Here is a 26,364-nt window from a genome sequence, read left to right as displayed (position 1 = left end):
AATAAAAATCTCTCTAGCTCACTTCTAATCAAACACTCATTGTAACTTCCCTGTCATTATCTTGAAGTCAATAAATAATGTTACTTCTTGAGACTAGTATAAAACAAACACTATTTCTCAAGTTCAAAAAAAACTAGATACCCAGGTGAAAAATCTGTTACTATGCCTGAAAATTTTAATAAAATCAACAAACGTTACTTAGAATATAGGAAAAATGAAACATAGAAGTATACTGTTGCCATTATTTCAATGAAACTTTAAAACCATAAGTCAGTGCTTCACTTAGGTCAAATCAAGTGCACTGGACAAATCCCCTCCTTTCTCCTTTTATACCACCCTCCCTTACCCCACACCAAAAGAGGAAACCAGCAGCCAGCTGAATATACTTGTTAACTGATTTTATTTAGGGATACTTTCTGATAATTTAGAACATTTATTTCTTCAGAAAGCTCAGTGGTCTGGAATATGGTAAAACGTGGTGGGAGACTTTTCAATATACAAAATATGCTTCAAGTAACAATATTACAGATTTTGTAACTATAAAAAATTTTCCTTAAAACATATCTATAAGTCTTATTTTAGAAATAGCAAATCACAATCACTATTTTTTGTGCCCTTTACTAAAAAATTGGATTATAAAGATTTAATTCATCTTAACAAGGATTTATTACTGTGTAGGACCTTATTTCTTAACATATTTGCCATTGTCTGAATGTAGCACTCAAATGAATGGAGACTATGTGTGGTTAAGAAATGGTCCAAAAAAAGAAAGGTACATTTCCTCAGAAAGACTTGTAAGCAAAGTCAACAAATATATTAATGGGAGTCCTAGAGGAGAAAAAAACATTTCAGAGATTACAAACAAGTTATAACACATACTAGAAAAAATTAGCTTATCCATATGGAAGTCAGTGGCATAAAGTAAATTTTTAAATTCTGTAATGTAAACTATTACACATTAAACAGATCTGCATCACCTACATCTTAGAACTTAATGAACAAGATAACTGTAAAGTTAAATTACTGGCATCAACTCCAAGTCATTCGTTTTTCTTCATACAAGATAAAACCAATCACCTGACTGCCACAAGAACTTGAAGACAATGCAAAATCTGAAGTCTACCTATAATCCTCGATTCCAACTTTATTTATAGTATGATACTGAAAAATAATAAAAAAGCACCATTCAAGATAATAAAATCTCAGCCTGAATTGCTATATTTGTAGATATAGAATAATTAATTACAAGCTACATTTTTCAAAATAGTTGAATAAAAAGTACCAGTTATTTTTCCTCTGGTTCCTATGCAGTTTATTTTATTCAAAACAGAATATTCATTGACATTCTTACAAATCAAACACACAATGTTTTAAAACCACTGATACAGCAGGGAAAGCAACCAAATTAATATAACCAATTTTTCTTCAAATTTGTACTCACTTTTTATATCTAAGATTAAAAGAGTTTTTCAAAATGACCTTTACTAATGCATTTTCTAAACATAATCAGATAGTCTCCCATAAACTTATAGTGAGTATCAGTGAATTATAGGAAAATCAGGCAAGCCATAAATACGGTAATCACATTATCATCATTGCAAAGAACTAGACTTTTCGGTTTCCAATTCCTTCTTGTTATTTACCTTAGGAATCCCAGTTGATGTTGGAGGGAGAAATGAGTGTTCACACTGCTCTAGGTACTTCTCTGAGTTTGTTTTTCCAAACAGGAGAGTAACCACAAAACCTCTGAAAAGAAACATTTAATTACAGATATAAAAACAATATTGTACGAAAATTTAACACACCTATTACCAAGAATATTTTTCAGATTAAATAAATCACTCACCATTACTCACGAAAAATCAACTGAAATTAACTAAAAAGTCAACTTGTGATAAATGGCAAGGAGTTGGCAGATTTTGTTATGCTCTGAGATTTCAAACACTGTAAGCATTTTGTGAATTTATATAATAATATCTTTCAATGTTTTGGTTAAATGTATTTCATGAAGTGCATCAGGAAATGCTTTTAAACTTTAGGAAAATCAGCCCTTATTAAATAAGTGGACTAGCTAATAACCCAGGATAAAGAGAAATGGGATCTCAAACTATAGTTAATTAGCAAACTTTCATAGTTCTATTAATCATTTAAGGTGAAATATTGAAAGGCTAATTGTTTTTAAAGCAATTATAGGGTCATGGTCAGATAAATACCACTTTATAACTACACTTCACTGATAAGTATTGACTAAGTGATATCAAAATTTCCCATATTTAAAATTTACCAATAAACCTAAGTACTAAAAATCCCTTAAAAAATTAAATTTCAGTCTTATAATGATCTCAGTAAAAGACTGTATTGATAAATAGGGAAATAGTCAAAAGTTAAATATGGTCAGCCAATAACTTAAAGGAAGATACTCAAGGTCCTCTGCTTTTCTTGGCTGCCTGCTATTTCACTGCTTTTCAGTACAGGTACCACCACAACAGTAGGGGTGAACTGGAGAATACAGATAAAGTCAAATCAGTTCATGTCATTGATTCTGTTTAAGAAGAAAAAAAAGTTGACTTTGGAATAAGTGAATGTCACCTATCTCTGTTTTACACCTGAGATTATGACTAAGAACAAATTGGCCCTATTTTTCAGTTTGACCTGGTTATAGGCACATTTACAGACATAATAAAATGCTTATATTATCACTGTATTTTTAAAAACATCATCATGAAACAACCTGATACAACATCAAACCTTTGCTGACAATAAGATAAGAAACTGTCTGATCTTACAAAATCCCTAAGTGTCAACCTTTAGGTTTAACCGAAAACAGGTGCTAGGAATTATTACATAACAAAACAAATATAATACAATACCATGAAATAATCCACACTATGGTACTAATGACATGCCAAACAAACAACCAAAAAGAGATATCTAAAAAAGTTTCCTCACTGGTTTTCTTTACAAAAGTTTTATTCATATATCTAAAAAAAGAAAAAAAGGATTAGCCTTGACTGTATGCAAACTATATATATATATATATACACTATCAGCATGATAGATGGGTAAAACTGCAGAGCTTGACTTTTTCATCTGAAAAACAAACAAAAAATTTTCCAGAGGAAAATGTATTAATTCCCCGCAAACCTATATTTTATGGTAAAAAAAAAAATAGTAACAACAAAGCTTTAAAAACCTACACAGCAAAAAGGAGAGGGTAGTAAAATAGTCATAAAAGTTACCAAGGGGGGAAAAAAGCCTTACATGATGAGTAAGAAAACTCATTAAGACTAAGAAATGATATTTATTTATATGTGATGAATGTATTTTATTTAAAATGACACTTAAAAGCCTATTTTGGGGAGCCACTTCTCCTTTTCCTTTTACTAGCATGTTTCGCTGGCTCCCACCTGCCTGCTCTCCCTTTGCTTTCACTGTTCCTTTCTCTCTAGCACTAAACCCGGTAAGGTTGTTTTTTTTTTTTTAAAAAAAAGCCTATTTTGTTGTATAAATTCATAATTTATATAAATTATTTTAATAGAAATGACAATCTTTCTCAATAATTAGAGATATAAGAAAGATTTTACTCAGGAAATTATGGTACCCCTCTCCTAAAACTGAGAAACCCGGGAATCTAAGCCAATCCCCTTAGATGAATTTTGGGAGCCATGCTAGTATATAAGAAAGAGGCCCTTTATATTGGCAGTGAGTGTCATTGAAATAAAAAAAAATCTGGAATAGAACATCAGATCAATTTTTATATAATAAGACCTTAGAATTCTGGACCCCACCATGGGACTCTTAATGTTATCTAAAGGGTTTTGATGCCCCTTTCATATTCTCCAACATCCCATCCTACCTAAAACTTTTATAGAACTTTACAATTCCTCAAAATTTATAAGCTCCCCAATTGTTCATTAATAAATTAACAGACTCAAAAAAGGAGCAATGAAGCATCCCATGACTTTTTAATGAATGGAATGATCACCCTTCTTTCTCATATTTTATGTGGAATATGAAATATGATATGATTCTCCACCCATTCACCTTTCAAAGGGTTCTTAGAGCTCCCACCTTTGCTGCAAATTTTTCAAGTTTGAGAAATAACCTGAAATCCTTTTCCTTCATTCTTGCCAAGGGCTTATTTAGTGAAATTAGAAGAAAGCTCTCCCTTTCTGAGAAACATCTTCTCAGGACAAATAATCTCCTTTCTGATTGGCAAGAGCAGCCTAAATGCTGTTGGGGAAAGGTGAAGCCATGCAATTCTGGCCTTAAGTTGTGCCTGAGTAGTGTAATTAGAAAGTAGTATAATTAGTACAGATTTGCCTACAAATGTATTAAAAGATCTTTAATCATTTTTATCATCAAAAAAGATACGTGAAGTCCCTGTATCTGATTCCTATGGCTTAATGCTTAATTTTTAGACAGAATACAATATCATACCTGGACATAAGTAATGAAAATACTAATTTTTCAGTATTCAGTGTCATATCTGGACATCTGTAATGAAAAGCTAACAAAATACAGTTTTATAGAGTCTTGCAGTCACTGTTCAATTTAAGCAATTCTCACTTACTCAGAAATCAGTGGCTATGCTCCCTACAAAATGGCTACAAATGATCTTCAAACCTATACTCTGAAAGACATGAGCGATGGTAGATTGATATTCAGAAGTCACCCCGTCAGTGTCTTATACAGTCTCCCAGATCGTGGCTTCTATATTTCATTCAATACATCTAAACCCTCTAAATCTATAGGCTCAAACAACCTCTATAAATGTGATTTCAAAAGATTAAAAAAAAAAAAAAGATCCAAAGGTGTTTATTCCACAAATAATTACACACATGTATTGCAACACATACACACACAGGTTTCTTAACAACAAAATAGGTACTTTGGTTAGGGCATATAAATAGAAGTCTCTCTTGTCTATACATTTTCTCACATATAATTCACATCTGATACCAAATGCTCTGCACAGGAAGCTACAATGAATCATGACTGAAATCTCCCTCACAAAACGTTTATCAACTCAAGCAAAACACAAACAATGCAAATCAAATAACATGAAGAGAAAACTGCAAAAACGGGTATTTATTTGAATTCTCTAGACCAAAAGCAAAGTATTCATTAAGGGAAATAACATTATTGTTTGAAGACTAATCAACAGAAAAATTACTATCTTCTACTATGTAAAACTTGGTATGTCATCTCAGTTTATTTACTTTAATAATATTAACCTGGATAAAGAAATTTCAACTTTAACGGGAAACAATAACAAAAGGAATTTAAAAATCTTAAAAACATTTTATATTACCCCTGAAAAGTTTAAACCAGCAGAAAATTGAAATTTTATTTTTGAAGCTACCTACCCATATATATGGTACAAATAATAACCATCACTCTTTTTCTCTCTGTGGGTATCTTAATTTTACTTTTTTAATTTTGGTAAAACAACTTATAAAAATTACCATTCACAAATAAACCACACTCACTTCTCATGGCCATTAGTTTCAATTTTGAACAGCAGATGACATATAAACTGTAAAATTATCATTGTGTATACTTACCCACCCACAAAGCAGAGGATATAAAATGCCAAATAAATTACAAAGGGTCCAAAGGTTACTAGAAAAAGGACAATGCCAAGGCTTCCCCATCCCCATATGGAAAGACTGGCCTGAAACAAAGCAAAAATAAACAAATAAATAAATCTTCATATGAATTAGAAACAAAACCTTTACATTATATATTAAATATTAAGGAAATTGTTTCAATAATTTAAAATACTCAGGAAACTTAAGTATACCTTTGGGAATTTATCTCCAAAAAAACAGTATATATCTCCAAAAACTACATATATGCATTTACAGAATATCAGCAATGATAAAAATAAAAAATCTAGTAACAATGTAAAGGTATAACAATAGAGAAATAGTTACACAAACTGTTGAATGATGTGCTGGCATAAGAAATAATAACAGTGCTTTGAAAAAACAGTCACATATTATATACAAAAAAATCTGCAGCACTTGTCCATTCCATATATATGCAAAAGCATATATAAAATATTAAGTAGACTATAAGGTTGTATTCCTTTAGAATAAACATATGGCTTTAAAATCAGTCTCAACATAACTACAGTACGTTAAAGCATTCAAAAGATAAAATTTTCAGGGTAAGAAATTCTTGTTTCATTGAAAATTGGTTTTTATTTTACTCAGATAATGTACTGAAACACATAAAATTACAACTGCAAAAGTTCCAACTCTCAGTTGTTAAAATTTACTATAATCTTGACAAAACATGTCCCCAAAATTTTCCAACCTTAAAAAAAACTATTTCATACAGAATTATACTCTTTTATCCAATAAAAGTATTTTGTTGAGGGAAAACTAAATTTTGTCAATTTAAGTCATTATGAATAGATAAGTGTATTCAATTCCCCACGTTACTGCATCCTTGCCTTGCACTGTGAGGTACACAAAGGAAGTATTTGTCCCACTCCTGTCATCAAGGAACACAGAGAAGCATGTCTTATAGGAATGAAACAATTGGACACTGAATCAAAAGAAAATAATAGAAAGCATTATAAGATGTTAAAATGAACAAAGTAACGACCATAAAACTATGGAAGAGACAACAAGTGCTGCAGATTATGAGCGAAAGAAGGGTTTTATTCATTCATTCATCAGTCATTGACTGCTTCCTATATGATAACCTGGTTCAAGGTATTGGGGACACTACAAAGAACGAAAGTTTACAGTCTAGTAAGAGGAGAAAGACAAGCACATCCTAATAAGTTTACATACCTTCATACATTTACATTTGGAGGGGAAGAAAGACAAGTAAATCATATATATTCAGATCAGATGGGGATAAGTGCTATGGAGACTATAAAGCAAACTATATATAGTTGGTCTGAGAAGCTCTCAACTAGGTGGCCTGAGCAGAAATCTTAGATAAGAAAATTTATTGTCTTCTACATCAAAATAGTATTTTCCATGTATTCATATCTTCTTTTATATCCCTCAGCATAGTCTGATTTTTTCTCCCACATAGGGTAGGGTTGGCACAATTCTTGTTCACTTGTACTTTTATCATCTCTTTTTTCCTCCAAAAACTGTGACCTTTTAAACCCCAGGACACAATATGGGCTAATTAAGTCTCTGCTCTGCCCTCACAATCTCCCACCTGAATCAGTTGGGGATACTATTTCATGTCTACAGAAGTAGTCTCCTTTGACTTCTACAGCTGCAAATAAGACAACGATTTAGAAGAAAGTCCAGCGTACCCCATTACAAAATACTTCTGACTGAATACCCACTAACTGGTCCACACTTCAAGTACTCCCAGATACCCCAGCAATGGGAAATACATGCTGTTCTCCACTCAAAAATATCCACTGACTTCCAGAAAGAATAATTCTTAACTCTCAGGAAAGCTGGATCTAGACTATGACCCAGATACTTTACTCAATCTATCTTCTCTGGTGAGATCTGATCTAATATTAGCAGTATTACCCTCTGGTATAGGGCCTAAAATTAAGGTGAAATGAAACCGGGAGAGCTTCAGATGGCCTCACCACAAGTTTCCCTCCCCAGTGGGCTCCTGTGGAAAAGGTCCCCTAGCCAAATAACCCTCCTTATCAGTGACTAGACATAGTGTCGACTTATCTCTGAACAGAGGGCTTAGTTCTCAACCAGCCTGTGGAGGTATTTAAACAAACCAATCACAACCTCCTATGGGAACTAGGAACACCATGGTGTGCAGTGTCTCCTCCCCCTAGCGGTAAGAATATGTGACCAATAAACTGCTGTTTACTTCATTTGTCCAGTGTCAGATGTCATGCATTTGGCTCTCCCTAGAACCTTAGGGAAAGGACACCTACTCTCACCAATGGAATGAAGAGGTAACGGTCAAAACATACTCTTTCTTTACTGATTTATACTTGCTAGTCAGTTTTTCAAAGCTAAACAATGTATTGTTTAAGAATATATTCAGAAGCTCAAAAATAAAAATAAAAGCAAACAAAATGCTACCTCTAGGGATACAGAAGGAGCATGCAATTGGAAGACATACATGGGTACTTCTCAAATCCTTAGTAGGGTTCTATTTCTTAACCAGGGTGATAGGTGTTTGCTTTAAAGTGCATAAATGTTTTTTATACACTATTCTGTTTGAATGATACCTTGCACAATTAAAGAAATTTTCTAAAAATAATCACAACTAGTTAATGTGAGAAAGATCAGTTAATGCAGCAATTAGTTAATATAGGTAGATGGTCAATTGTCTAAAACCTCAAATTTTCAGATTTTTATGGGTCTGCTCTTACTCATTTGAAAACTGCAGCAAAATCACCAAAACACAAACTAATATTCATTCACTAAACAAATATTATGAATACCTATATTATGCCAGATGATACCATTTAACAATAAACAAAACAGACACCACTAACATTATATATATACACACATATATATATGTATGTATGTATTTTTTTTCTTTTTAATCTACAAGAGAGGACCCTTTCCTTAATTGCATTTAAGAGAAAAATTTTAATTAACCCAAGTCAGGGGATTCAGACAATTAGATTCAATTCTGAACTTTGGTTTACATAAGTCAGAAAACAGACTATCTTCTGACAGACTGAGCAATGGCATGACCCTGAAGCTGCTGGTACCCACCCCTTAGAGCATGAAAGCAAAAGCCATTCCACAAGGGATGGACCTTAGTGATTTTTCTTTTTTTTAAGTCCTGGATCAAGCTTTGCCTCTGTGTATTCCCAGAAGCAATTTGGTTGAAGTCAGTTTGAGCTAGGTTTTCTGAGATCGAAAGAAACTTTTATACAAAATTTGTTTCATTGACCATCCAGATCTTGGCATGGTATCAGATTTTTATGACGAGGCATTTCAGAGGTTTCTTTCCATTCTTGCACGCCAAGAAAAAAATGAAAACATAACAATAGTTCAAGGCTTAGTCACAGACAACAGTGAAACTTAGTTGAGCCTATTTCATGAATAACAGTGACTATGAGGCAATTAATGATTAGTCAAAGTAAAGAGTTGTTTTGAGTTAAATAATTTATAGTATGTGAAAAACATTTGTAAGCTATGAAGCATGACACAAAAGTTAACTGTTAATATTTCAATACCATTTCGGGTATTGGCCTAATATTTAATGCCTATCTCATTGCCCCCAGGAATTCAAAAAAGCTTTCTGTTAGAAGAGGAAAGGGGGAGAAGGGATATGGTGAAGGGGGGGAGAGGAAGGTAGGAGGAAGGGAGGGGGAAGGAGAAGGGGAAGGAAGGAAAATGTTAAAGTTTGCTTTCATTTATCTAAATATTAATCACCTAAATATGCCTCCCGAGGGACAAGTCAGAAAAACACTTGTAATAAATGAAGGCAATAAATATTGGGTCTGAACATAAAATACATAACTTTCATTATTAGAAAATCAGTTTATGTATATATTAAATAAATAGCAAAGAATTTCAATTTCAAAAGTGTCAGTTTATTAGTCTGTCCAGATATCTACACATCTCAGTTCAGTTTTGAGCTTGGGACACAAAAAGATAGTAAAAAATGACCTCTGCTTCCAAGATTCTTAGACTCATGAAATAAGGATGAAAAGGATTGTATATGCCTCCTGACAACAGAAAGCAATTAAAAATAATTCAGCTCATGATATTTTATGCTTATTAAGTGTGGTATTTTGGAGCTGTATGTACCCCAGAAAACTGTGTTCTTAAAGTTAATCCATTCCTGCATGTATGAACCCACTGAAAGTAAGAATTTTTGATGAGGTTACTTCAGGATGGCCCAGGATGAGTTTTAATCCTAATACTGGAGTCCTTTACAAGCAGAATGAAACTCAGACAGAGAGAACACAAGGGGCGGGGTGGGATGGGATATAAGAAGCTGAAGTTCAAGGGAATGTGGAAGATAAGGGAGAGGCCAGAAGCTACCATGTGCATTGCCATGTGACAGAGGAACCCAGGACCAATGATTAAAGGCAGCCAGTCCCCGCACACCAGTCTTTAGGAAGAAAGCATCACCTTGATGACACCTTCATTTGAACTTTGTCTTAGCCTCAAAACTGTGAAACATTAAATTCCCATTGCTTAAGCAAACCCACTGCATGACATTTGCTTGAGCAGCCAAAAAAAACGAAAACATTAAGTCATATTGATATTTATTTCATTTAATCCTTATCACAGCTATTTATCATAGGAAAGACAGTGTATTACACTACCAAAAACAGGGTTTGTCCCTGGAATCTGTGTAACCTCTGCAGAATCACTTAAATCAGTTAAATCCTGGCTCTAGTAGATTGGCAAGTAATTTAGTTCATAATCACATAATTAATCAGATGAAGAGCCAGGATTACTCTATCCAGGCTGCAGGTAGAAATAGAACGTTTAGATCAGAAGGTGAACAGACCATCAGAGCTCCCACAGGAAGGACCATGGACTTCTGTATGAATGGTATGGATCACTCATTTTCAGAGTTATAGTCATGTGGTAAATTTGGATACATTATATACTATAGGGTAGTCAGAGATACAGGGCTGAGCATCTTAAAGCTTATACCACTTTTGGTGCCAAATCAGAAAAATTATATATATATGTATGCATGTACATATATTAGTTGAATTCAACAATAAAAACAAGCAGTCAAAATAAAAGTGGTCTTATTACAAAAGCAATAACCTTATTCCGTCTAAAATAAATTGAAAGTTCTTCTCCAAGTAGTTTCAATAGACTGTGCTCCTGACATGGGGCCTTGTCTCATATAAGTTTATTTAATCAAAGCTTTGTTCATAGAAGCTGTACACTAAAGAATTAACCAATTAATTTACTAATGAGAAAAGTGAAATGGGGGAGGGAATGGAAATGAAGGAAAGGTAGGAGGAAAGGAAAGGGGGAAAAAGAGGAAAAAATAAAAAGGAGAAGGGAAAGGAAAAGGGAAAAAGAAAAGGACCTTAAATTGAACTGCTTCTCCTCACCCTTGTCTTATGGGTTTAGGTGGGGCTACATGCTTTTAACAGTAACTCACATCAACTCTCTCCTCTAACCCTACTCCACCCCACCCTACCATGCACACACACACACACACACACACACACACAAACTATCCAAGGGCTTGGTCCTCACTCTTCCATGGGACTGATGTGCAACAATGGCACTTTCCTGCCTAACTCAACTTACCCCAATCATATCAACCACATTATTTCTTTCTCAATGAGGCAGTAACAGAAAGACAAACAGTGATCATCACTGCATTTGTGGAATCAACTAGACCCAAATCCGCTCTTTTAGTGCTCCAGTCAGGGAAATAAAGCTCCTTTTCCACTCACCCCTATTTAAGGTACTAAGTATTCTCATGAGGAATATTAAAGAACAGTGATGCTGTACAAGTTTCCAAACAAGCTTTTAGCCCAGAGGGTTTTATAGAAAGCCTGGGAAAGGGGAGATGCCTGACAAGGGTAAATACCCTTGGCTTCAAGCAGGAAAACTGGCTGGCAGGCAAAGACGGTGACACTGGGAACCTGTGGTGTTTCTCCTCCCTCTCTGAACTGGGGTGTCCATAAAAACTAGGTTAAACACACACACACACACACACACACACACACACACACACCATATATTTTCAGTTCTTTGGCAACAGAATTCCCCTTATAATTTAAATCTATTTTCCAACTTTTATACATTTCCAAGATTAATTATATATATATATATGTAGGTAACTAGCTAAACAAACCTTCTAAACGGTTTGACTAGCTAAAACAAAATGAATCAATGGTTTTAAAACGTTAAAGCCTACCAAGAGGTGTATAGGAGGATTTGGGTTTTATTTTTTCCTTTTATTTCTATTCTGAAGTAATTAAAGTGTTCTAAAATTGATCATTGGTTGTACGCACAACTATGTGATTATACTGTGAACCAATGATGTGTTAGGATATCTCAATAAAATTGGGGAAAAAATGTTACAGACCACTATATGCTAACAGAACTCCCAGCATCCAATTAGAGAGAAAACACAAAATAAAAAAGCTACTATGATTTCAGAGTTTTTTAAAATTAAATTATATCAATTATAAAATACCTATACACAGTTTTAAATAATAGCTGGTACATATATGATATGCATTATTTTTTCAGGATACAAGTTAGGCTAGCTTAGACATATGTGTATAAATTGTTGGAGCTTTTACAGTTAATGTTACAAACCCTCCCCATCCCAGTCCACACACTGCAAATCAGTGAATTAAGGTTTAGAAGCAAGTACACTGTGGTAGGATGAGTTATGTACCCAATTTTAAACATGTTCTTATCTTCATCTACTTTCCTATGAGAATCCATTGTAAACATGACCTCTTGAAGATGTTACTTTTAGTTGAGGTGTGACCCAGCTGATTGAGGGTGGGTCTTAATCCAGATTAATGAAGGCTTTATAAAGAGAAAAAAAATTGGAAGTTAGGTAGAAGGCCTCAAGAAGAAGTAGAAAGTCAGTGGAAATCTGAGACAAGGTCAGTATGGACATTGCCATGTGGTGCAAGACAGGGATTCAAATCAAAGAACCCCAAGAATTGCCCAAAGCCAGCACACCAGAAGGTGAAAGGTCTTCAGGGAGAAAGCAAGCCTTGCTGATGTCTAGATTTTAGACTTTCCCTAGTCTCAAAATCACGAGTCAAAAAATTCCTGTTATTTATATCCAAACATCGTGTGGTATTTGTGGTAACAATTCTGGCAAACCAAGGCATACAATATTAAAAAAAAAAAAAAAGGGCAGGCCACTGTGGCTCAGTGGCAGAGTTCTCACCTGCTATGCCGGAGACCCGGGTTTAATTATCAACGCCTGCCCATGCAAAAAAATAAAAATAAAAAATAAACAAAAGATCTGTATTTACCAAATCCTTTTCCTGTGGGTGAGGCAGTTGTCAAAGAATAGTCCTCAACTACAATCTTTGTATCTGACAGGCTTCCAGCAAATATCCAAAGCCTCAAACTTCAAAACTAATTTAGGAATAGGTCTGATACATATTATATACTAAATATAAAAAAACAGTCTGAACGCAAAAAATTTTAAAGCTCCCCAACAATAATACAGTTAAATTTCAATAATGTGAAATAACAGAATCATCATGGTATCAGAAAAACAAAATCCCAATTATATTTATTTGGAACATATTATGTCTTCTTTGTATCAGCATTTACCTTGATTATTTTCTGAAATTCACTTATATCCTAGCAAAGTATATATAGATTTCTTACATTTAAGAAAGGAGGGAATTATAAATACATACATCTGCTTTTTTTTTTTTTAAATGGAAGGATATACAAAAACTTTAAAACTGATGATCTATGGGGAAAGAAGAGGATATAATAGAAAGGACAGGAATAGGAGCTAGACATCTCTGAAAATGCCTTGTTTTACAGATCTGATTTTGAATGGTACAATGTTTCATATTATTACAAAATATAAAATTTAAAAAGCAACCTAAGGGTTTGTCTCCCAGTGCCTGTCCATGTAAAAAAAAAAAAGCAACCTAAGTGGGTGCAAGGGTAGTTCAGTGGTAGAATTCTTGCTGCCATGCAGAAGACTTGAGTTAGATTCCTGGCCCATGCACTTCCCAAAAACTAACAAACGAACAAAAACAAAAATTCAACAAATGGTGCTACAATGGGGGATAATACACGGAAAAAGATGAAAAGTGACCCCCACCATACAGCATACAATAAAATATATAAAAGCAACCTAAAATCCAAAAGACAATGAAACAAATGAATCTAACTAACAACAAAGTAGAATAACCACACAGAGAAAAACTATTTCAAGTGATTTTACAACATAGTAACCTTTAGCAGGGAAAATCTAAGAATAAAATGGATTACATAAAATTTCTTAAACTTTATCAGTAAAAATGTTGTTGATGATCCCACTAAAACGAATCAGGACAACTTGGAGGAATGGTTAATTTCAAGTTTAGGAAAAGAAGTATGTTTAAGATAAGCCTGAAGTATCTTGTGTGTTGTAGTCTGCAAACTCAACTCTGATTTGTCTTTCAAACATAATAAAAACTTTTTTAAAATGCATAAAACCACCACAAAATTCACTTGCCTTATAAATTCCCCTGCATTCCTTAAGAAGCCACCACTGCAGAGGTAAACAGCCTATAATATATGCTATAAACTAACCTGGAATTAAGTTTCCCATGAGTGGTTGAAAGTGAAGCAATACACACATGGCTACAGAATTAAGGAAAAAGTTCTTTTAAATATTGAACTACGAAATAATGAGTTTTAATATCCTGTTTTGCCTGGTTATGCACACATTTTATTATAAGAAATGAGAAATACTGTCTCTCAAAGTAATTACTTTGGGAGGTTTCATATTGATTCTATAATTAAGTAGCTGTATGTTAGGCCTTAATGATGCAAAGATGAATCACACAATTTCCGCCATTTAAGAACTAAAAAGATAAAATATGCATGTAACAAAACATAAATGTGATAAGTGCCATAATAAAGAGGTTTTTTAAATGTTTGGGGAAGACAGAAAAGATAATTCCTCTGGAGCTTAAGTCTATTTCTGACCTGTCTTCAAAGTATAGTTTTGCAGTTAAACAAGAAAAAACAAGGTCTTTTCTTTAGGGTTACTCACTTCTTTCCACCAAAATAATATTATACTAGAGTTCTGGTAATTTCCAAAAATAAAAACTCCAAATAAATACAGTCGCAAATGCTGAGGATATTCAAGACGTGCCTCAGAGAAAGTACTCTTTGAAATTCATTGTTCAAAAGTAGGACAGAGAATAATATTTGTTTATTGAACTTTAGCCCAGAGCTCAAGGCTATTTATACTTTTATGTCTAAACATGTTTAAAGACTTCATTTATAAATGGCAACAAAGAAAGAATATGACACTCTATATGCTCTAGTTGTGAGGGATAAATGTACTACTCAAGAATTTCCAAAAAATAAATTATTGAAACTATATATAAATAATCATAAGCACAAGATAATTTTAAAAAGCGGGAGAGGATGACAGCCACAAGGCACCAGCCATGAATGAAAATCAACTAATATCTGGCCAGTTTTATCAATGCCCCAAAGAACAAATGACAAAAGTCAAACTGCTCAAAATTCATACAGCTTTTGATAAAGTGTAGAAAAACCCATTTTCATATAATGGTAAAATGTATTTTATTCATTTCACAGATTTTATGCTCTGTCATCTCAGTACAAAAAGAAACAACAAAGATCAACTACTCTGATACAGCAAACCTTAAGAGGAATTTTAAATACATATAAAATATGAAATTTAATTCTCACACAATTATGGAAAATTGTTAGATTATTAAAATTTTAGTTGACATGATAAGTTCGAACATACTTCAATGAGTACCTAGACTCTTGGCAAACCCTCCACAAAAGGGAAAAAAAACACAATTCAAGAGCCTACTGCTTCCTGTACAACTTACTCATAATATAATCTGACGTGGTCAAAAGCTGGTTAGATTAAGAATTGACAAATCAAATTCTAATATTTCTAAATATAATTTTATATAAGCTATTAAAAATTATATAAAATATTTTAAATATAATTTTTATATAAATAGAATTTATTTACAAGGAAAATCTGGTACTAAATATAAACATGTACAATCAAAAGTATGAAAGTTCCACTTCCAAGAATTACTACTCTTTCCTTCCACAGAATCAACAAACAGAAAAGTGAAAGGTCAGTTCCAACTATCTCCTTGATTTTCCTAAAGAAATGAGTAGAAGACATCCTGTGAAAATTCTTTACCTTGTTCTAACAGGAATAAATCAATCAAGACAGTACAGTCAGCCATAAAAAATTATATTCAAGGGTGGAGTTCTTGTCTGCCATGCCAGAGTCCCGGGTTCATTTCCCGGTGCCTGCCCATGTAAAAAAAAAAATTATATTCAAGAGATTGGTAAATCAGCTGTTGACAACTGGAAACCGAGATTGATAGAAAGATTATTCATGTTGGTTACACCCTTGGGGTAAACAAAGTATTTTTTGCATGGTTTATTTTCTGTTTTTTGTATTTAAATATGCAAGATAGTAATCATAGAAAAATATCTTCCCTAATTATCCTTCCTGTTTCAAGACACTGATCGTGTTGCCCAGGATGAAGTCCTCAGCAAACAAGGAGCTGAAAGGAACTAAGATTCACTGTCAGCACTTACTATAGATAGGTCTCAGCCCCTCTGGTTTGTGGCCCCATAACTCAATCTCCCAAACTCCAAGGTATGATCTTGCCTCTTTTTCAACTATAATCTTCTCAGGTTTCCAGTGAAGGTCTCCTAGTCTAGTATTCAACCAAACAAAACACATCTCAAATATCTCAGTAGGTGATCCTAATAAGTCTTTGTTACAAAGAATTTAAGGTCTGAGAAAGGGATAAAAAGCTGGCAGGCTATGATTTATTTGGCCAGCATAATTTTCCTACCTTTCCTCTCCTTATTGCCAAAATGACCTTTGAAAGAGATCCCAGAATTGTTCTCTTGTTTCTATTCTTTAACATGAATTACTTTTTTAACTTAGTCAGAACCTGTAGTAAGGGCAGGCCATGGTGACTCAGTAGGCAGAGTTCTCGCCTGCCATGCTAGAGACACAGGTTCAATTCCTGGTGCCTGCCCATGTTAAAAAAAAAAAAAAAAAAAAAAGAACCTGTAGCAAGTTCCCTTTAAGAAAACAGCTCCAAAAAAAATTCAACAAATGTTGCTGCAATAATGGTATACAAACATAGAAAGAGAATGAAATGTGACCCCAGGCATATAGCATACCAAAAAAAAAAAATCAAACACCAAAAACATGTCAAAAATAAAAAAAAGAAACAGCTCCAACACAGATCTTCCATGAAGTTAGCTCTCCCTTAAAAGCATCTCACCCTCTTCCAAATAGAATGTTCAATCCTTAAAATCCCTGTCACTACTGCATAACTAATATTTTCAAAATTCCATGACAGTTACGTACATCTGCCTCTTCTAGACTGGAGGCTTCTTTCATCTACTCATTAAACATTTACTGAAATATACTGTATGCCTGAAAGTTAGGCTGTGCAATTTCAAAAGTAAGTTAAGCATGGATCCTGTCCTCAAGAAGCTCAGTCTACTGGAAGAAGAAGAATACAAACATGAATTGTAAAACAATATAGCAAGTAAAATCATAGCCATGGATGAGATTTCAAGTCAGTAGGAAGGAGAATGTGACCTGACCCCATCTTAAGGAATATGTGTGGAGGTACATAAGAGGAAGTCTCTTGGAGATGACACATAATTTAGTCTCAAAGAATAACCAAGAGATAGCCTGGTGAAGAATAAGATCACTGACAAAGAGAAGACAATGAAGCAAGAAGCAGAGTTCTGTGCAGAAGCCACTTCTCAGGTATACATGGATCATTCTCTAAGACAGACAATTTGTTAGACTAAATCCAACCTCAATACATTTTAAAACTGGGTTGATGTAATCAACGTGGCAACAAAAGACATACTCTGAAAAAAGCTCCCCAGAGATTCAGCAAATAAAAGGACAAATCACACATGTTTAGAACTCTGGAGGATAGAAGAAACTGGAAAACGACTCCAGAAACACTGATTTGAACAAAGAGAGAAATCATCAGGTAGGAAATTTCCATCCTGGCTAACTGACCCTGTTCTCCCACCTTTACTTAGTCCAACACAGCTTGGGAGCTGCTCCGAGGTAGTGGCCTGAATCTCTCCCTTCCTCTTGGAACAGACTATAAAACCACTGCAGCAGTGAGTTAAAGTACCACGTGTATCCAGACACAGAAAGCCAAGTCTATACAAGCCACTGAGAAGTGCTGCAGACAAAAGTGGTCCCAGGGACTGCAGGGTGGGAGGGTTGGGAAGAAAAGAAAGAGAGAGACTGTGGTAGACTAGCAGCTGTCAAAGGGTGCACTCACTAAATCCAGTTTCAGTCAGCATAACCATTTAATGATGGAAAACAGACTTTTCTGGAAAGACCCACCTTTCTGGATTGACCCTATCTGGCCCTTCAGCGCAGAACAGCTAAATGGAGAAAAAACTGGATGTAGATGACATGATGCCATATATAGAAAGCATAAAAAAGTTTACAACAAAGTTGCTAGGACTAATAAATGAATTCAGCAAAGTGGCGGGATACAAGATCAACACCCAAAAATCAGTAGTGTTTCTACATACTGTAATGAGGAAGCTGAAGAGGAAATGAAGAAAAAAATCCAATACCAACTAAAATAATCAAATATCTAGGAATAAATTTAACCAAAGATGTAAAGGACCTGTATTCAGAAAACTACAGAACACTGCTAAAAGAAAGCAAAGACAATCTAAACAAATGGGAGTGCATTCCTTGTTCATGGACTGGAGGACTAAATATCATTAAACTGTCAATTCTAGCCAAAATGATTTACAGATTCAATACAATCCCATTCAAAATTCCAACACCCTACTTTGCAGAAATGGAAAACCTACATATCAGATTTGTTTGGGAGGGTAAAGGGCCCCAAATAGCCTAAAACATCTTGAAAAAGAAGAACAAAGTTTGAGGACTCAAACTTCCTGACTATTTCAAAGCTACAGTGGTCAAAATAGCATGATACTGGCACAAGGATAGATACATTGACCAATGGAATGGAATTCAGAGATGAAAATAGACCCTCACATCTATGTATGGTCAACTGATTTTTGACAAGGCTGCCAAATCCACTCAATAAGGAATGAATATTTCTTCAACTAGTGTTGAGTTCAAGTGGTGCTGAGAGAACTGGAAAACCATATGGGAAAGAAATACATATTTCTCACACAATATACAAAAATTAAGTCAAAATAGAGCAAACACCTAAATATAAGAACCAAGACAATAAAACTCCTAGAAGAAAATGTAGGGAAATATCTTCAGGATATTGTGTTAGGTAATGGTACCTTAGATTTTATACCCAAAGCACAAGCAACAAAAGAAAAAACAGACAAATGGGACCTCCTTGAAATTACAAACGGCTGTGTATCAAAGGACTATGTCATAGAAATGAAAAGAAAATCTACTCAATGGGAGAAAATATTTGGAAGCCACATACTCAATAAGGGCTTAACACACAGAATATATGAAGAAATTCTACAACTCGACAATAAAATGACAAGCAACTCAATAAAAAATTGGGCAAAAGACTTGAATAGGCATTTTTCTCAGAGAATATAAACAAATGGCTAAAAAACTACATGGAAAAATGTTCAACACCACTAGCTATTAGGGAAATGCAAATCAAAACCACAATGAGATACCATTTCACACTCACTAGAATGGTTACTATTAAAGAAAGAAAACTGCAAATGTTAGAAGGGATGTGGAGAAATAGAAACACTTATTCACTGCTGGTGGAAAAGTAAAATGGTACAGCTACTGTGAAGACAGTTTGGGAGTTCCTCAAGAAGCTAAGTATAGAATTAACAAATGACCCAGCAATCTTGCTACTAGGTATATATCCAGGAGAATTTAAAGCAGGGACTCAAACAGATACTTGCACACCAATGTTCATAGTGGCATTATTCACAATTGCCAAAAGATGGAAGCAGATGAATGGATGAACAAAATGTGGTATATACACACAGTGCAATATTATTCAGCTGTAAAAAGGAATGATGTTCTGAGGCATTTGACAACATGGATGAGCCTTAAGGACATTATGCTGAGTGAAATAAGCAAGACACAAAAGGACAAATATTACATGATTGATATAAATTATACTAAGCAAACTCACAGACTAAGATTCTACAATAAAGGTTACCAGGGGATAGACTTGGAATAGAAAATGAGGAATTGATGTTTAATTTGTACAGAATTTCTATTTAGATTGACTGGAAAGATTTGGAAATGGATGGTGGTGTTGGTAGTATATACAGACTGTGATTAACAGCACTGAATTTCATAGGTGAATGTGGTTAAAAGGGGAAACTTAGGTCACATATGCTAACTTGAATAAAAATTAAAAGACAAAACACAGAACTGGGTAACACGGTGAACCTAATTGCAGATGACAGACCATACCTACAGTATATGAACGCTCTTTCATGAATTATAACAAATATACAATACTAATACAAGCTGTTAATAATAGGATGTACTATGGGGAAAAAAAATACCTAGTGTATTTAAAGATGATACGACACTATATGTTGAAAACACCAAAAAATCTATGGCAAAACTACTAGAGCTAATAATGAGTACAGCAAGTGGCAGGTTACAAGATCAACACTCAAATATATGTAGTGTTTTTATACACTAGTAATGAGCAATCTGAGGGGGAAATAAAGAAAAAAATTTCATTTACAATTGTAACCAAAAGAATAAAGTATTTAGGAATAAATTTAACTAAGGATACAAAAGATCTATACAAAGAAAACTACAAGAAATTGCTCAAAGAAACCCTAAATAAATGAAGATCATACCATGTTCATGGATTGGAAGACTAAATATAGTTAAGATATCAATTCTACCTAAATTGATTATAGATTCAATGCAATACCAAATTAAAATCCCAAAAACTTACTTTGCAGAAATAGAAAAACAAATAACCAAATTTATCTGGAAGGGCAGGATGCCCCAAATAGCTAAAAATATCCTGAGAAAGAAAAATGAAGTTGTCACACTTCCTGACTTTAAGGTGTACTACAAAGCTCCAGTGCTCAAAACAGTACGGTACAGGCATAAAGACAGATATATTGACCAACTGAACTGAATAGAGTGTTCAGATATAGACCCTCATCTATAGACAACTGATCTGTGATAAGGCAATCAAGCCAAATCACTTGGGACAGAACAATCTCTTCAATAAATGGTGCTTGGAGAACTGGATATTCACATGCAAAAGAATGAAAGAGGATCCATATCTCACATCCTATACAAAAGTTAACTCAAAATGAATCAAAGACCTAAACATTAGATCTAAGACCATAAAACTTTTAGAAGAAAATATACGGAAATATCTTATAAAATTTGTAATGGTAGGCGGTTTCCTAGATTTTACACACAAAGCATGAGCATTTAAGAAAAAAATAAATAGGAACTCTTCAAAATTAAATACTTTTGCGCATCAAAGAACTTTGTCAAGAAAGTAAAAAGATAGCCTACACAATGGGAGACAAAATTTGGAAGCAACGTATCAGATAAGGGTCTGATATCCAGAATATATAAAAAGATTGTTCAACATAACAAAAAGACAAAAAACCTAATTACAAAATGGGCAAAATACATGAACAGACATTTCTCAGAAGAGGAAATACAAATGGTTAAAAGGCACATGAAAAGATGTTCAACTTCCCTGGCTATTAGGGAAAAGCAAATCAAAACCACAATGAGGTATCATCTCACACCCACCAGAATGGCCATTATCAATACGACAGAAAATGACAAGTGCTGGAGAGGGTGTGGACAAAGAGGCACACTATCCACTGTCGGTGGGAATGAAAAATGGTACAACCGCTGTGGAAGGAGTTTGGTGGTTCCTCAGGAAGCTAAGTATGTAATTGCCATATGATCTGGCAATACCATTGCTAGGATCTACTCAGAGGACATGAGGACAAGAAAACGGACATTTGCACAACAATGTTTATAGCAGCAATATTTACAATTGCCAAGAGATGGAAACAGTCCAAATGTCCATCAATGGATGAACAGCTAAACAAGTTGTGGTATATACATATGATGGAAGGCTACATAGTTGTAAGACACAATAAAGTCACGAAGCATGTAACAAAGTAGATGGACCTTGAGGACTGTGGTAGTTAGGTTTAGGTGTCAACTAAACCAACTTTCACTTAGGTGCCAAGTGAAAGTGCCTAGTTTTGTTGCTGTGGACATGAGCCAATGGCATGTGGACCTTTCTGTTGCTGACTGCATCTGCAATCAGCTATGAGATCTGCCTGCTGCAATGAATTATATTTAGATTTAATTGGCTGGAAGCTTAAATGAGAGAGCTCAATGTAGCACAGCCCAAGCAGCTCAGCCTACCTCATCTGAGAACTCATAGTTCAGCCCAGGCCTTTGGAGATGCAGACAGGAATCACCCCAGGGAAAGCTGCTGGAACCCAGAGACCCAGAGAGAAGGCCAGGAGGGATCGCCCTGTGCCTTCCCATGTAAGAAAGAACCTCAGTTGAAAGCTGCCTTTCCTCTGAAGAGCTATACATTTTTAACTAAATAAATCCCATTTTATTAAAAGACAATCCATCTCTGGTGTGTTGCATGCTGGCAGCTTTGGCAGACTAAAACAAGGACATTATGCTGAATGAGATTAACCAGAAACAAAAGGACAAATACTGATATGAACTAACATTAATGAGTGAACTTGGAGAATTTCAGTTAAAAACAGAAGTCATCAGGAGATAGAAATAGGGTAGAGATTGGGTAATAGGAGCTGAAGTGATACAGATTGTGCAACAGGACTGATTGTAAAAATTCAGATATGGATAGCACAATACTACCTGATTGTAGCACAATAATGTAAGTACACTGAATGAAGCTAAATATGAGAATAATAGAGGGAGGAAGCCTGGGGGCACAAATGAAATCAGAAGCAAAGATAGATGATAAAGACTGAGATGGTATAATCTAGGAATGCCTAGAGTGTACAATGATAGTGACTAAATGTAAAAACTAAAGAACGTTTTTCATGAGGAAGAACAAAGGAATGTCAATATTGCAGGGTGTTGAAAACAGATGGTCATTCATGTTTTAAAACTTCAACTTCTGTATGAGACTAAAGCAAAAAATGTTTGGTACAAAATTTTTATTTTATCTACTGCATTTCCTAATTAAACTTATATGGACAGGTTAAATGAACACCATAAGTATATGGAACCTTGCATAGGGCATGAGATTTTGTAGGTTTGTCCAATGTAATGCCCCAATAAATCCCAGAGTGATTTGAACAGTGAATAAAGAAGTACTTGCAAAGTTCCCTTGGGGGAATGGCATGAAAGGGGGAAAATTCAACCTCCCCATTTGGAGAATTCCTGATATTCTCGCAAGCAGCAGGGACAACCAAATCAATAGGCCAAGGCCTCAATCTTGGGATTTGCTCATATGAAACTTATTCCTGCAAAGGATAGGCTAAGCCTACCTAAAATTAGGCTTAAGAGTCACCCCCAGAGAACCTCTTTTGCTGCTCAGATGTGGCCTACCTCTCTCTCAACCAACATGGCAAGCAAGCTCATTGCCTTTCCCATCTCTACGTAGGACATGACTCCCAGGTGCGTAAACCTCCCTGGTAACATAGGACAAAAATCCTAGAATGAGCTGGGACTCAGTATCAGGGGATTGAGAAAACCTTTTCAACCGAGAGGAGGACAAGAGAAATGAGACAAAATAGAATGTCAGTGGCTGATAGATTTCAACAGTCAAGAGGTTATCCTGGAGGTTATTCTTACGCATTATACAGACATCCCCTTTTCAGTTTAAGGTATATTAGAGAGGCTAGGGGGAAGTGTCTGAAACTGCAGAACTGTGTTTCAGTAGCCATGTTTTTTTAAGATGAATGTATAATGATACAGCTTTTGCAATGTGACTGTGTGATTATGAAAACTTTGTGTCTGATGTTCCTTTTACCTATGGTATGGCCACATAAGTAAAAAACAGGATTAAAAATAAACAAATAATAGGGGGAATAAATGTTAAAATAAATTGAGTAGAGTGAAATATTAGTGATTAATGAAAAGGAGTGGTAACTGGAATAGGAAAAAAAATAAGGGGAACAAAGGTTAAAATACATTGGGTAGATGGACACAATAGTGGCTAAGGAGAGCAAGGGGTAAGGGGTATGATATGCAGAGATTTTTATTTTTTATTTTTAATTCTTCTGGAGTGATGCAAATATTCTAAAAATGATCATGGTGATGAATATATTAACATGTGATGATATCGCGAGCCACTGATTTTATGCCATATACGGAATGTTTGTACGTTAAGAATGTTCATGTTTGTACTGGGCAGGATAAGAAAAATAGAATCCAGAGACTTCACAGGAAAGTCTTTCAACCTGCTGGGTCTAAACCTCGGGGGAAACCGATGCAGGTGACTCTTTCCTCCTGATAAGAGGCCAGTTTGGTCTGGGAAAATCTGGCTGGGGTCTATAATACCTAAGTAGACCCTCCTAAGTGTGTGTGGGGGGGAAGGCACCACACAAGCAGGGCAAGAAACAAGAAAACAAGAACTGAAAATTTCTCCTCTGTTAAACAAAACTTAAGCTAAAGGTCCAGATAAAGCTGAACGGAATGTCAAAGAACAGATAGACAACAAATTCATCCAGCAAGAAAACCCTAGCTAAAAGGAGTGAAAGCAATCTCCAGAATAAACTAATTAAGGTAATTAAATGCCTAGACACAGGCAAAAAATAACAAATCACACTAAGAAAATTGAAGATATGGCCCAGTCAAAGGAACAAAACAACAACTCAAATGACATATAGGAGCTGAAAAAATTAATTCAGAATATACTAACAGACATAGAAAACCTCATCAAAAACCAAATCAATGAATTGAGGGAGGATATAAAGAAGGCAAGGAAAGAACAAAAAGAAGAAACTGAAAGTCTGAAAAAACAAATCACAGAACTTATGGGAATGAAAGACACAGTAGAAGAGATGAAAAAAACAATGGAAACCTACAATGGTAGATTTCCAGAGGCAGAACATAGATTTCTAAACTGGAGGACGGAACATCTGAAATCCGACAAGAAACAGAAACTATAGGAAAAAAAATGGAAAAATATGAGCAGGGACTCAGGGAATTGAAAGACAATATGAAGCACACAAATACACGTGTTGTGGGTGTCCCAGAAGGAGAAGAGAAGGGAAAAGGAGGAGAAAAACTAATGGAGGAAATTATCACTGAAAATTTCTCAACTATTATGAAAGACTTAAAATTACAGATCCAAGAAGTGCAGCGTACCCCAAAGAGAAGAGATCCAAATAGATATACTCCAAGACATTTAATAATCAGAATGTCAGAGGTCAAAGAGAAAGAGAGGATCTTGAAAGCAGCAAGAGAAAAGCAATCCATCACATACAAGGGAAGCCCAATAAGACTATGTACAGATCTCTCAGCAGAAACCATGGAGGCGAGAAGACAGTAGGATAATATATTTAAATTATTAAAAGAGAAAAACTGCCAACCAAGAATTCTATATCCAGCAAAATTGTCCTTCAAAAATGAGGGAGAAATTAAAACATTTTCAGACAAAAAAATCACTGAGAGAATTTGCGACCAAGAGACCAGCTCTGCAAGAAATACTAAAGGGAACACTAGAGACAGATACAAAGACAGAAGAGAGAGGTTGGAGAAGAGTGTAGAAAGGAAGACTATGAGTAAAGGTAAAAAGAAGGAAAATTAGATATGACATATAAAATCCAGAAGGCAAAATAGTAGAAGAAAGTACTACCCATGCAGTAATAACACTGAAGGTTAATGGATTAAACTATCCAATCAAAAGACACAGTCTGGCAGAATGCATTAAAAAACAGGACCCATCTATATGCTGTCTCTACTCAAAGGGCACGAGGCCAAGGACACAAATGGACATTTACACACCAATGTTTATAGCAGCATTATTAACAATTATCAAGAGATGGAAACAGCAAAAATGTCCATCAACAGATAGTTGGCTAAACAAACTGTGATATTTACATAAGATGGAATATTATGCAGCTGTAAGACAGAATAAAGTTATGAAGTATGTAATAGCATGAATGGACCTTAAGGACATTATGCTGAGTGTGATTAGCCAGAAACAAAAGGACAAATACTGTATGGTCTCAGTGATATGAACTGACATTAGTGAATAAACTTGGACTATTTCCTTGGTAACAGTGACCATCAGGAGATAGAAATAGGGTAATATATTGGGTAACTGGAGCTGAAGGGATACAGATTGTGCAACAGGACTGAATATAAAAACTCAGAAATGGACAGCACAATATTACCTAACTGTAATACAATTATGTTAAAACACCTAATGAAGCTGCATATGAGAATGACAGAGGGAGGAGGGCTGGGGCATAAATGAAATCATAAAGAAAGATAGACGATAAAGATTGAGATAGTGTAATCTAGGAATGCCTAGAGTGTATAATGATAGTGACTAAATGCACAAATTTTAAAAATGTTTTTGCATGAGGAAGAACAAAAGAATGTCATTACTCCAGTGTGCTGAAAATAGATGGTACTTAATAGTTTAAAATTTCAACTAATGTGTGAGACTAAAGCAAAAAATGTATATTTGGTACAAATCTATACTTTGACTAGTGCATCTCCTAATATAACTTATGTAGATAGTTG

General features: G+C 34.7%; 1 protein-coding gene across 3 annotated transcripts in view; it reads right to left on the bottom strand.

Annotated features, from left to right (window-relative positions):
* SNX13 (sorting nexin 13) overlaps positions 1–26,364 on the bottom strand; it is a 172,099-nt gene that overhangs the window by 106,885 nt on the left and 38,850 nt on the right. For all 3 annotated transcript variants that reach the window (XR_013160024.1, XM_077122343.1, XM_077122346.1), the window contains exons 2-3: positions 5,568–5,677; positions 1,644–1,746 (exon numbers count right to left, since the gene is read on the bottom strand). Coding sequence is in view for 2 of the 3 variants with exons in the window: in XM_077122343.1 (XP_076978458.1) it covers positions 1,644–1,746; positions 5,568–5,677 (213 nt within the window). In the remaining variant the exon portion in view is untranslated. The remainder of the gene's footprint in view (positions 1–1,643; positions 1,747–5,567; positions 5,678–26,364) is intronic.

This window comes from Tamandua tetradactyla, chromosome 1, assembly GCF_023851605.1.
Source record: "Tamandua tetradactyla isolate mTamTet1 chromosome 1, mTamTet1.pri, whole genome shotgun sequence".
NCBI classification, from domain to species: domain Eukaryota; kingdom Metazoa; phylum Chordata; class Mammalia; order Pilosa; family Myrmecophagidae; genus Tamandua; species Tamandua tetradactyla.
This window is presented reverse-complemented; position numbering and strand designations above follow the sequence as displayed.